Source organism: Gavialis gangeticus, unplaced genomic scaffold, assembly GCF_001723915.1.
Source record: "Gavialis gangeticus isolate Ggan-Ray unplaced genomic scaffold, GavGan_comp1, whole genome shotgun sequence".
Lineage (NCBI taxonomy): Eukaryota > Metazoa > Chordata > Crocodylia > Gavialidae > Gavialis > Gavialis gangeticus.
Window position 1 is genome coordinate 35,259,579 of NW_017729032.1, and position 11,437 is coordinate 35,271,015.

The window sequence follows — 11,437 nt, forward strand, 5'->3', positions numbered from 1 at the left end:
AAAAAAAAAAAAAAAAAAAAAAAGCGCAGACTCACTGGGTGCTGCCGGGCAGGGGAGCAATCCCTGCTGCCCCCCACTGTCCCATGCTATGTGGGGTGTCCTGCATGAGACTCGCAGCCCCCTCCGCCACTGTCTGAGCTGCTCCCCACCTGCCTGCCCCAGCTCTGGCCCTTTAAGGAAAAAAAAGCCCCCAAAATCCTGGGCTCACCAGTTCCTGCCCAGCAGGGAGGCTATCTCCACTGCCCCACGCCATGTAGGGGGCTCTTCCATGTGTCCCCCAAAGCCCTCAGGATGCTGCAGGAGGTGGTGAGTCCCGGGGGGGGCTGGGGTTTTATTCTTAAAGGGCCAGGAGCTGGGACAGGTGGGGCAGCCATGGGGAGGCTGGGGGAGTGGCAGAGGGTCGGGGGCTTGTAGCAGGGCCCCCCATGCAGCATGGGACAGTGGGGGACAGCACCCGGTGAGTTGGGGCTTTTTTTTAAAGGGCCAGGAATTGGGGTGGGTAGGGCAGCCATGTGGGGGGCTGAGGGAGCAAGCAGGGGATGGGGCCTGGCAGGGGTCCCTGCATAGCACCTTCTCCAATCCCACTTCCCCTGCCCCTGCTTACCAGCTTCAAGCCCTGCTCCAGCTCCCTTCTGCAGTGGACGGAGACTGTCTGAATCTTTGGAGGGCTAATTAGTTGCCAGGTGAAAAGGCAACTTTGGAAGGCTAATTTTTGTAAAGAGGTGAGTGTGGTATGCAAGTAAATACAGGATTTAGTATTCTCATCTGAAAGACTTATTATGGTGAGTTTCTTATAGTTAAGAACAGTGTCACAATGGGGCTAGCTAAACCAGATGTAATTGCTGAATGTATGCAGTAAACTCCTTATATCACAGAATTTGAGTGGCAGACTAAATTATACTGAGAAACTGGAAAGCAGCTTGTTTACGCATATAAATATGTTATTTATGAACAGATTTACATTCGCACACAATGTGTGTGCACGCGTGTAAGAGCATATACATAAGTATACCTAGTTCAAAAAATAAGCTTTTTTCATTTATGATTCAGAGACTGTAAAACTGATATTTGCATTTGCAGAGGCTGTTGGAAGTTGCTTGGGAGAAGTGGGTCCTATTGACTTCTCAACCATAGCCCTTCAGCATAGTAAAAATGTATCGTATTCGAAGGCAACCGATTTATTTGAAGATGGAAAACTTCAGTTAGTATTCATAATGCTGACTCAAATAAATAATGCCTTGATAGATGTTTGGTAAGTACGTGCTTGATTCAGTACATAAAATGGGCCACTGGGGAAGAAAGCAAGTTATTAAAAAAAATATATATATATTTTCTTGTTAATGACCAGTAATTTTCCAACTTTGTTTTTGCATCTAAGCAACAGTGGGTTACAGAACTCAAACAATGAATGATACTGTAGGACACATCACATCCTACATGCAGGCCCATCCTCCTCCTGCTCTCGTGTAGGGCTGTGTAAGCTGATGGGATTGGTTATTTGACTCTCTTCACACTGTATTGGTGGACCAGGAACACTTCTGTAGCATTGTTCATACTACATATTTCTAAACATCCAGAGACTGGTTCAATAACAAGACATTATATTTTTTCTAATATTTATATAATAAACATAATTGATTTTTTTATTTTTTTTATTGCACCCCATAAAACAATAAACTTAGTAAGCTATATGGGCTTCAACTTGGAGTAATACCCCATGGGGAAAGATGCTAGAATTTAAGCTGTTAATGCTGTATAAATGGACCCCTGATTTTCAAGTTACTCATACAGTCCAGCTCTGACCTCTTGTTGGGTTGGATTTAAGCTAGATAATTCTTTTCTCTACTCTGATATTTAGTTCTGCCCAATGCAAATGGGGATATTTGTGTTAGAGTAATGGAACCAATCTTACACATACCTTTCTTCTGGCTTCTATTAGCCTTTGGTTGTGTTTTAATTATTATTCATAAAATAATTTCACAGTCTGTACTTCTTTATTATGAACTTTATAGAACTATTTTTATTAAATAATTGTTAATCAGTTATATTTATCTTTCAGTATTAATGTTCGCTGTGCTGCTGCTTCCTGTTTGAAAAACATTTTAGCGACAAAGACTGGTAACAAATTTTGGGAGGCTTACAAAGACAAAGCTGATCCCATGTTAATATATCTACATCCCTTCAGAATGTCCAGGAAGAAGGTATTTCTGTTAGTTTGTGTACGGCTTGCAATAATGAGAACCGATTACAAATATAAAACTACTGTAAACAAGTAAATATTTCTGGAGACCAGTATTATTGAATCTAGAAAAGATTCTTAAAGTAGTGTATCTTGATGACAGTACATGATAGATTTCTTTTGTAACTCTCTTGCTAGCTTATTTGTTTTTTGTGCCTAATATTGACTATTGTGAGCTATCCCATTAACTAAAAGATCTAATAAGTAAAATGTTTACAAGATTAGTTTGAAATATGCTATGCTGTGGGTCTTTTATTATCGTCCTGGATAAATTACCATCCCACCATCAGGAAGTTCTGATTATACATTTATGAAACAGTTTTTGTTTACATGATAATATTTTTCTGCAAGATGCCTGCCTCATTTAGTGCCCCATATCAAGGCATGAGATGGCAGAACCAACATTATATAGATACCCGTTAATCTGTCATTTCTGTGATTTCAGACACTGGATTTTGTAGCATTAAAGTATTTCTTGATCTCAGGAGAGAGAACTTATTTTCAGCATTTCTAGATTTGCTTGATTTTAAATGCACAACTTTGCATTTACAATAACTTATTACATAATGTAAGCTAACCTTGACTGTATGTTTCATCTAGACAGGCTGTCTTTTGTCTGCTTCATTTTGTTGAAAAGCTACACTTTTGTAGTAGTTCCTATTTTTTAAGACAAAGTAAATATCTTTGTTCTTACAAAAATGTATTTTTGTTTAGTTTTTGGAAGTGCCAGATACTGAAAAAGAGACTCCTTCAGAAGCCATAGATGATGCAAATCTGTGGATTCCTCAGGGTGTAAGTCATGAGACTTGGATAAAGAACCTGACTTGTTCATTGCTGAACAGTGGAGGAGTGAAAGATGAAGTTCTCCTGTTACTAAGGCCAATGTGTGAGGTGAGCTCCTTTGTGTACTGTAGCTCCAGGCAACTGTGTTAAACTTAATTATGACCCGTGTTAACATTTGATACTGTTTTCTGGAGATAAGTAGATTTTTCCTTTGTTTACAGATAGGAGGACATAACCAAAATATTCTTTCTTGATGGGCATTCAGGAAGTCAGTGAAATACACCTTAGAAATGCATAAATATAGGACTTCCCTGGAAATTTGGGACTAAATTATTAAGACAGTTACCATGCAAGTATAACCAAAACAGCCTGATAATGGTGACTTGTATGAAGTTAATTGTAGTGAATATTTGCCTTTCTTTTTTTGAAGGTATAAATTACATGCATTTCTTAAATCCATGATTTCAGTGAAAGGCAGGGGAAAAGTTGTAAACATAACTTTTATGGATCAGGTTTTTTTGAACTCTTGGTTTGCTGTACACACTTGACCTATTTTGTGTCAGGTGGTTTATGAAATTTATCTTCCATTTGCTGTTCAGTATATGTTTTAAATTGGCCAGGAGACCTTGACTGTATTAACAAAGAAATGTGGTTTATCAGCAGCTAATTTTGTGCATCTGTGATTCAGGTGAAAACAGACTTCTGTCAGACTTTGCTTCCGTATTTGATTCATGATATCCTGCTTAATGATTCAAACGAATCTTGGCGCAACCTTCTGTCTGTGCATATCCAGAGGTTTTTCACAACCTGTTGCAGGTGTGTGTCATCCTCTAGTAGATCAACAACACCTGCAAATTCAGATTCAGGTAATGGCATAATGTTTTTCTTTTTATTTTATCATCAATAATTTACAATGCATATTCACTTCTTTCTCTCTTTTGTAATATACATTTTAGAACCAGAATCCCTTGTTCGTAGAAGTTTGGATAAAATATCTCGGCGAGCAATGCTTACTGTTGTTGACCACCTGAGAAGACAAAAGAGGTGAGTTGTATCTCTTTTTAAAATTTACCTGGATATATTGCTTGCTTTAAGTTGCTATTCTAGGATCTATTGATATTCTTGATGGACAGAGAATGTATGCACCCAAAAAAAGGATCTCACTTAAATAAGTGTTAGAGTGATGTTGTATCTTTGATTATGGAATTATGCAAGTGTATGCAACTGTATATAGTTGGTCCAGTAAAAGATATCATCCTAAGAAATCTTTTCCTCTTAAATAAGTGTAATGGAGATCAAACTGTTCCAAATAAGATATATACAATAGTGAGGCTTCATTTAAATACAAGTCTAGGAATGTTGGACGTGTTAGAAAGGCTATGGAAGATAAAGTTGAATGCGGTTTTTAAAACCATTTTGTCTGGAAGTGCCCAATAGGGCATTCGTGTATTTCTTAGAGATAAAATTATACTGGGGTTGTATAGTTTAAAGCACTTGTAGTAGATTTATATTGTTAAATGTAATATCACAAAGCAGGCCTAGTACATCAATATTAATGCTGTATTTCAATAGATCTCTTTCAGGTACCATTTTTGATGACAGTTTCTGGTTGGATCTAAATTATCTTGAGGTTGCCATGGCAGCACAGTCTTGTTCTGCTCACTTCACAGCTTTACTGTATGCAGAAATCTATGCAGACAAGATAAACACAGACAAACAACAACAAAGGTACTGGGCTTGAGGAACCTAGGTTGTCCACATTTCTACCAAAACAGCCTATATTGTGGGTGTTTTACTGTGAAATGTGTATCAGGGAGATGCATTTTTTTAAATCCTTAGAAAAATGTCCTTGCCCTGAGAGTATGTGTCTACCAAAGTTTTGCCAGCCCTTACAGATTGGTACCTATCTGATGTTCAGAATCACAGCATTCTGGTTACCCACCAGAATACTTGAAAAGCTGTTCCCAAGATAGTCTAGTAACTTGGGACCAGCTAGAGACAAAAGCTAATGCATTCTACTGTCCACAGGCCTTCCCTCTCATGTTCCAGAAGGGAAGGTGTATTCAAAATCTAACCCTAATAGTTAATGAGAGATTGGCTGCTAAAATTATATCAGAAATGAAAACATGTTAAAACAGAATGGTACTCAGCATGGTTTTAGCATTCAGTGTCTTGTGATATGCATAATATAAAAGTGAAGGGGGGGATGTAAAGCTTTTAATCATCTCCTTCAGGCTATCAGTCCTTTTTTAACACTGCTACAAGGCTGAAAGTAGCAAATTCTGTACTTCGGATGAGAATAAATAATAAGGGAGAATTGAAAGCAGTGAGCAAGAGGATATTAGAATTACAGAAAAGTAGGGCTGGATGGGCCTCAGGAGGTCATCTCTAGTCTAACCCCTTGCTTCAGGCAGCAGTATCCCTGTCTAAATCATCCTAGACAGTGTTAGTCTAATCTATTCTTGAAAAACTTCAGGAACTACCCTCATGCAGAGATACCTGTCATAATGCCCAAAACATCCAATACATCCTTTAACTTGCCATACGAAAAGCAAAGAGATGGAGGGCAGCGTTAGTTTCCTGCCTCTGCAAAGACAGAAAGTTGTTTGTTAAAATAAATTCAACCGATCCCAGGAGAATACCCTGAGATGTAAGCATAGATGTACTGCAGTTTGTGTTACTGTTTCAAAGCAAGACTGAATGCTTACTTTTGGCACACAAAACTATACGTATCAGCAGCTTGATGCGATGAGAAATGTAGATAATTCTGGAGTTAAATACTTCTGCATTAACTGTTACAAATGAGAGAAATTACCTTCATGTTGAAATCCCATAAGTAACTACAAATAGTTAAAAAGAAGCAATTTACTTGAGAGCATATCTGTGGGCTCTCGTGTCTCCTTGGTTTTGCTGCATTTAGATAGCACCTGAAGAACCTCCACTTTGTGTAGGATTGATGTCCCCAGCCTAGCCTTACTACTCTGATGCCCTACTTGCAGCAGAGGCCATTCTAGGAATGTGGAGATACAATGAGGTTGGGCCAGCACACTGGGGACATGACACATCATTTCAATATCTGTGTCCTTTAGTGTCAGCTTTCAGTTAATTCAGTGTGTTTTTCCCCTCCTCCTAGATCAGCTTTGAAAGCTTCCAAAAATTTAATGTTTGAAGAAGAAAGTCAAGATCCAACTATTGCTCGTTTGAGTGAGAAAAGTAGAGAAGAAACTGGAATAAGTTTACAGGTACAGAGTACTGTCTCCCTCACACAAAGTACTATCTAATCTCAGAATAAACCTTCCTGATGAAGTAATTAGCACGTCATTTTCCACCTGATTTTCATCAACACTTTAATTAATATTTTTGATCTGTTGTATATCAAAGTTATCTTTATTGAGTTGGGTCCTCAAGAATTCATCAGGCCATGCTTATGACTAGCTCATCTTAATTACTAAGGAGGCAAATGTTTAAAGCATAGGGAAACAGTTTTTACCCATAAAAAGAACTGATCACAGTGGTTACATTTGACTTTTTTTTTTAATTCCAGAGAAGTTGCTATGTATGTTAGTATTCAGTAAACAAGGGGGGAAATTGTATTGCAGTGAATTATAAAATCTTAAGGACAGAGCTGTCAGATCAACATAGCTTTACTAGTGTTACATAATAGGACACTGCATTCAGATCATGTTGTACAGATCTATTTATGAATCTGGTCAGTAATCACTCTCAATGACCATATACTTCTTTCTTTCTAAACCATATTAATCTCTTAAAAACACAATTTTTTGCTTTTGTCTGATACAGATGCATTTTATGCTACCTTCCACTTTACTCAAAACACAAAAACTGGCAGCATCTCTCAGATCAGTAGCCCTACAACACTGTAGGACTGCTGATCTGAAAGGGTTCAACACTGGAGTTCCTACTGAAGTGCAGAACTCTGTATTCTTCCCTCTGATCACAGGGGTGCAGCTGTTGCATAAACCAGCCATAATGAGGCATTGGTAAACAAATTGTGGGTTCATAATGAAGACAGAGGTATTTGCCTGCTGCAGGTAACTATGCTTTGAAATCATTTATGAAATTATGGTGGGGTTTTTTTGTGATGTGTGTCTTAGGATCTTCTCATGGAAATATACAGAAGTATAGGAGAGCCTGATAGTCTCTATGGCTGTGGGGGAGGAAGAATATTACAGCCTTTAGCCAGGTATGGTTTATTAATTAATGTATTGATTTTATTTGCCAGTAAATCATTTGAAATTTCAAAGCTACTTTTTGTGTAACAGGATAAGAACATATGAGCATGAGGCTGCATGGGGAAAGGCCCTTTTAACATATGACCTTGAGGCAAGCCTCCCTTCGTCTGTGTGCCAAGCAGGAATAATAGAGGTAAATCAGTCCCTTAGTAAGAGAATCAGTGAGGACTATAGGGTATTCTTTGTTTAATTAAGGTCGAAACTAATTTAGCAAGGAATTCAGAACAAATTGAACCTCATAGTTTATTGATGCCCAACTCAACCTGGCCCACAGGCCAGATGAGTGTTACAGGGCCAGTCTGCAGGCTGGACCTGGAGCTGGAATTTGGCGAGAGTACAGTATTAATTGCTGTGGCTCCCGGAGCTGCAGCTGTTCCCACTGCCAAATTTCCAGGCCCAGAGGCAGGTGACACAGCTCTGCCCAGATCCAACTTACAGGGCTCACAAGGATGAATGGACAGTGCAGGGCAGGATGGGTGGTGGTAGCATTTATTGCCATTGCTTCTAGAGCTGCCCACACTCCCAAGTTTCCAGACCTGTGAGAAGCCCTACAGGACAGATCTGGCCCATGAGCCAGATTTTTAGATAACCTGGGTCAGGGATTACAAATCCTTCCACTTGCTGTCATAGACAACCATGTAATGTGATACCATTCATAAATTCAATCAGGCTTCATTCTGAACATAGTTCGATTACTCTCTGCAACTGTTGGAAAGTTTGTTTCAGAATCTCACTCTGATGATAAAAACCTTCTAATACCTATCCTAAATTTATCCATGGACAGATTATACCCATTTGTTCTTATACCAACATTGTCCTTTAGTTTAAATATTTCTTTACCCTGCCTGATGGTTAACCCCTGACCTAATTATAAAAAACAATTTTATTTCTAGGCTCATTTAAAGCCAAGTTTTTTTTAATTTCCTTCTGTAAGGTAGGCTGTTCATTCCAGTTATCATAACAATACTTCTCTGACTCTGTTTCCAGTTTGAATTCATTTCCCTTGAATATGGATGACCATAATTGTACACAATGTTTCAGATGAGGTTTCTCAAATATCTTTTCCAATGGTATCGATACTTTTGAAGTAACTCACCTAGCGTTGCATTTGGCTTTTCCATGGTTGCATCATGTTGGTGGGTCACAGTCATCCTGTGATCAGTGTACCAAAGTCTGTCTCCTCCAGTGTCATTCCCAACCGATGAGCCTCCAGCTAACTGTAGAAATTCTTATAAGACCCCCAAATGAACAAACTTTCATTTTGTACCATTACATTTCATCTTACATTACATCTTATTTCTAGCATATCTGTTTTCAAGTTCATTAATTTGTTTCTGTATGACAGTCTGATTCTCTCCCACACTGGTACTTCCTCCCAACTTTGGGTGCAGCAAATTTCATTTGTTCCAAGGTTAATAAAGACAAGCCACAAACCAATCCTTGAGGAACATCCCTAAGTACCCTTATGCCACACCAGTATGTACCTTAGAGTTGTAGTGTCCCATCTACATCCTGATATCATTGTGGTGGATGTTCTTCCAGGAGCCCTTTTCTTATGCTTCCCTTCTGCATGGTGAGGATGGTACTTTTTGTACCTTTAGGCTTAAAGAGATTCCTCCTCTGTATTCAAGTCTTTGAGGTCTTTGATCTATTTTACTATACCAGCTAGTTTCCTTAATTTCTGAAGCTACCCTTTTGAAATAAAAAATGTAGTTGCAACTCTGTTTATCACTACATCCAATGCCAGCATTGTCCACTAACTTAAATATATCCACTGTATGGTTTTGTATTAATGTGATCTGGTAATCTGTTGACTTGGATAGATAGAGCTTTGGGTTTTGACGTATTTTTGTATGTATAGAGGACCTTAAGCTTTGTTTTTATCAATATGGAAGGATATATTGTAGTTTCATTTTTGAAGCTGACCATCTTGTGCCATTACCATTGCCAAAGAGTTCAAGCAAGGCATAGTTAATCCTTTATTCAGAATGGAGACATAAGAACACAAGTAAAGCAGGAAGAATTGACACTGGTTACTCTAAATTATGTCATTTAAATCTAATGCTTCAAATAGTAATGAGGGGCACTTTTCTGCTGTATGTTTTAGCTGAAAAAAGTAAAATCGCAGTTGAAGCTCATCCTGCGACATTTTGTTAGCACTAGGGGGATGTTCACCCCAATTTGATGGCCATATTCCAACTGAGATGGCTACATTTTGGCTATCAAAATATACTTTGCAACTTCACTAAATGCTTTTCACTATCATAGTGTTTTAAGTCAGAAATAATACTAGTTCCATGTCTGGAACTTTAGTAGCCAAATGATAAGCAAATCCTTTTCTCTTTCATATTAGTAAATATTGCTTTTTTTTTAATATTCTCCCTGGTTGTAGGCCTTGCAGAATTTTGGACTTTGTCATACGCTTTCCACCTATTTAAAAGGATTGGAACATGAAAACACAGAGTGGTGTGCAGAACTAGAGGAAATTCGCTACCAGGCAGCTTGGAGGAACATGCAGTGGGGCCACATCCCTTCAGTCAAGTAAACCATCTTCTCTGGTTTTAGATCTCTGTAGTATTGAAGGGCATATGATATTAATTCTTTTAACGGCAGGAAAACCCTGCACGCTTCTGTAATCTCCTTAGCCTCCCAGGATCAGAGTGGAGAATAGAGGCAGCAGTGTTGCAGTAATGTGTGGTGTAAAAACTGAAGTCAATGAATTCTTCAGGTCTGCTGGAACAGCTAGACAGTTGAGCATTTGGGCTGAAAACTGGAGGAAGGAGATAGCAAGAGATAGGAAAGCTAAGGAGAACAAGTAAAGATACGGGGTAAGGAACAGAAAAGGAGAAGAGACCAGGTTTTTTTTTTTTAAACCTTTATTCTCTTTTTCCCCATCTTTTAAAATGTCAATACAACTAAAGGCAAAGAGCTGTTAGTATATTGCTTATGGTACATATTTGGAAACAATCAGCAAATACAATATGAAATGTAATTTTCATGCATTGGGAGGGTTGTGTTCAGATTTGTAGATATACTATAGGTTATTTGGGTTTTTGGCATTATGTATCCCTTTAATGTAACTGTGAACATGTTTCTTTGAGACCAACACTCATTCAGCTTAACCATTTTTAAAATAACTGTCTTCATGGTTTACTTGTAAACCATAGGTTGGGTCTATTCACTAAAAACTTTTCTTTATATTTTTTAGCCAAATAAAATAGCACTCTGCCCACTACTGGAAACTTCCTGGTATTACCTCTTATTCAGTCAGCTATTCTGTTCATTTTATGAAGGTGGCCACCTTTTTATCAGGGGTATCAAATTTATGGCCCCTAAAATCATGCTGTATGACCCACTTGGCTCTTAAAGAATCCAGGAATTTGTGGGTGGGGTGAGTGTGGGCAGGCCTACTGCCAACACTGGAGGCACAGAGTCCCATTGGCAACAGTTTTCTGTGGTGGGGAGTGAGTGACAGCTGCATTAATAATCCCCATAGTCACCAGTCAACTTGCTGCTGCCGTGCTTGGATCTGAACTGCATGGAGTCCTGTGGTCTGGATCCAACCTGGGAGGAACCCCAGAGTCCAGAGCCATCCCGGGGGGGAGCAGGATAAGTATGACACCCCTGGTTTATATCAAAGCCAGGTCTAGTGGTTAGTTTTTTAATCATGAAGGTCATTTCTGGCTTTGGGTGTAAGCATTGTTTCTAAATCTTTTTTTAAGAGATGAGGCAAAAGGACCAAGTTACCATGAATTGTTGCATGATGCTCTGCAGTCTTTAAGAGATAGAGAATTCTCTACTTTCTATGACAGTCTTAAGGAAGCCAGGTAAGAAGCATGTGTCTAGACATTCTACATATGGAAAACTGTTGTGGTCTTTGGAGTTTGGACAAAATATTGTCAGTATAAGAAAATGGAAATTTGTCAGTTGTAACTTAACTTGTACATTTGAAGCATAATTCTTTTGCATCAATATATAAGGCATTTTAATTTTAATGGAGGGTGCATTACTGCTACAAGGCCAGAAATGTTGTTGTTTTGTAAAGTGGCTTTTGTGGCCTCAAATGTCACGTACCTGAAACCTTTTTGAAAAGAGGTGTAATATCCTTTTGTACACAAGTTATCTGGAATGAGATATATATATATATATATATATATATATA

The 11,437-nt window shown here is 38.5% G+C and overlaps 1 protein-coding gene across 3 annotated transcripts in view; it reads left to right on the plus strand.

The window, feature by feature from the left end:
• The window catches only part of ATM (ATM serine/threonine kinase), a 134,670-nt gene that overhangs the window by 81,252 nt on the left and 41,981 nt on the right, over positions 1 to 11,437 (plus strand). For all 3 annotated transcript variants that reach the window (XM_019524367.1, XM_019524368.1, XM_019524366.1), the window contains exons 34-44: positions 1,081 to 1,252; positions 2,060 to 2,201; positions 2,954 to 3,130; positions 3,711 to 3,888; positions 3,979 to 4,066; positions 4,595 to 4,750; positions 6,156 to 6,264; positions 7,138 to 7,226; positions 7,306 to 7,408; positions 9,668 to 9,816; positions 10,998 to 11,102. In XM_019524367.1, coding sequence (XP_019379912.1) covers positions 1,081 to 1,252; positions 2,060 to 2,201; positions 2,954 to 3,130; positions 3,711 to 3,888; positions 3,979 to 4,066; positions 4,595 to 4,750; positions 6,156 to 6,264; positions 7,138 to 7,226; positions 7,306 to 7,408; positions 9,668 to 9,816; positions 10,998 to 11,102 — 1,468 coding nt within the window. The remainder of the gene's footprint in view (positions 1 to 1,080; positions 1,253 to 2,059; positions 2,202 to 2,953; positions 3,131 to 3,710; positions 3,889 to 3,978; positions 4,067 to 4,594; positions 4,751 to 6,155; positions 6,265 to 7,137; positions 7,227 to 7,305; positions 7,409 to 9,667; positions 9,817 to 10,997; positions 11,103 to 11,437) is intronic.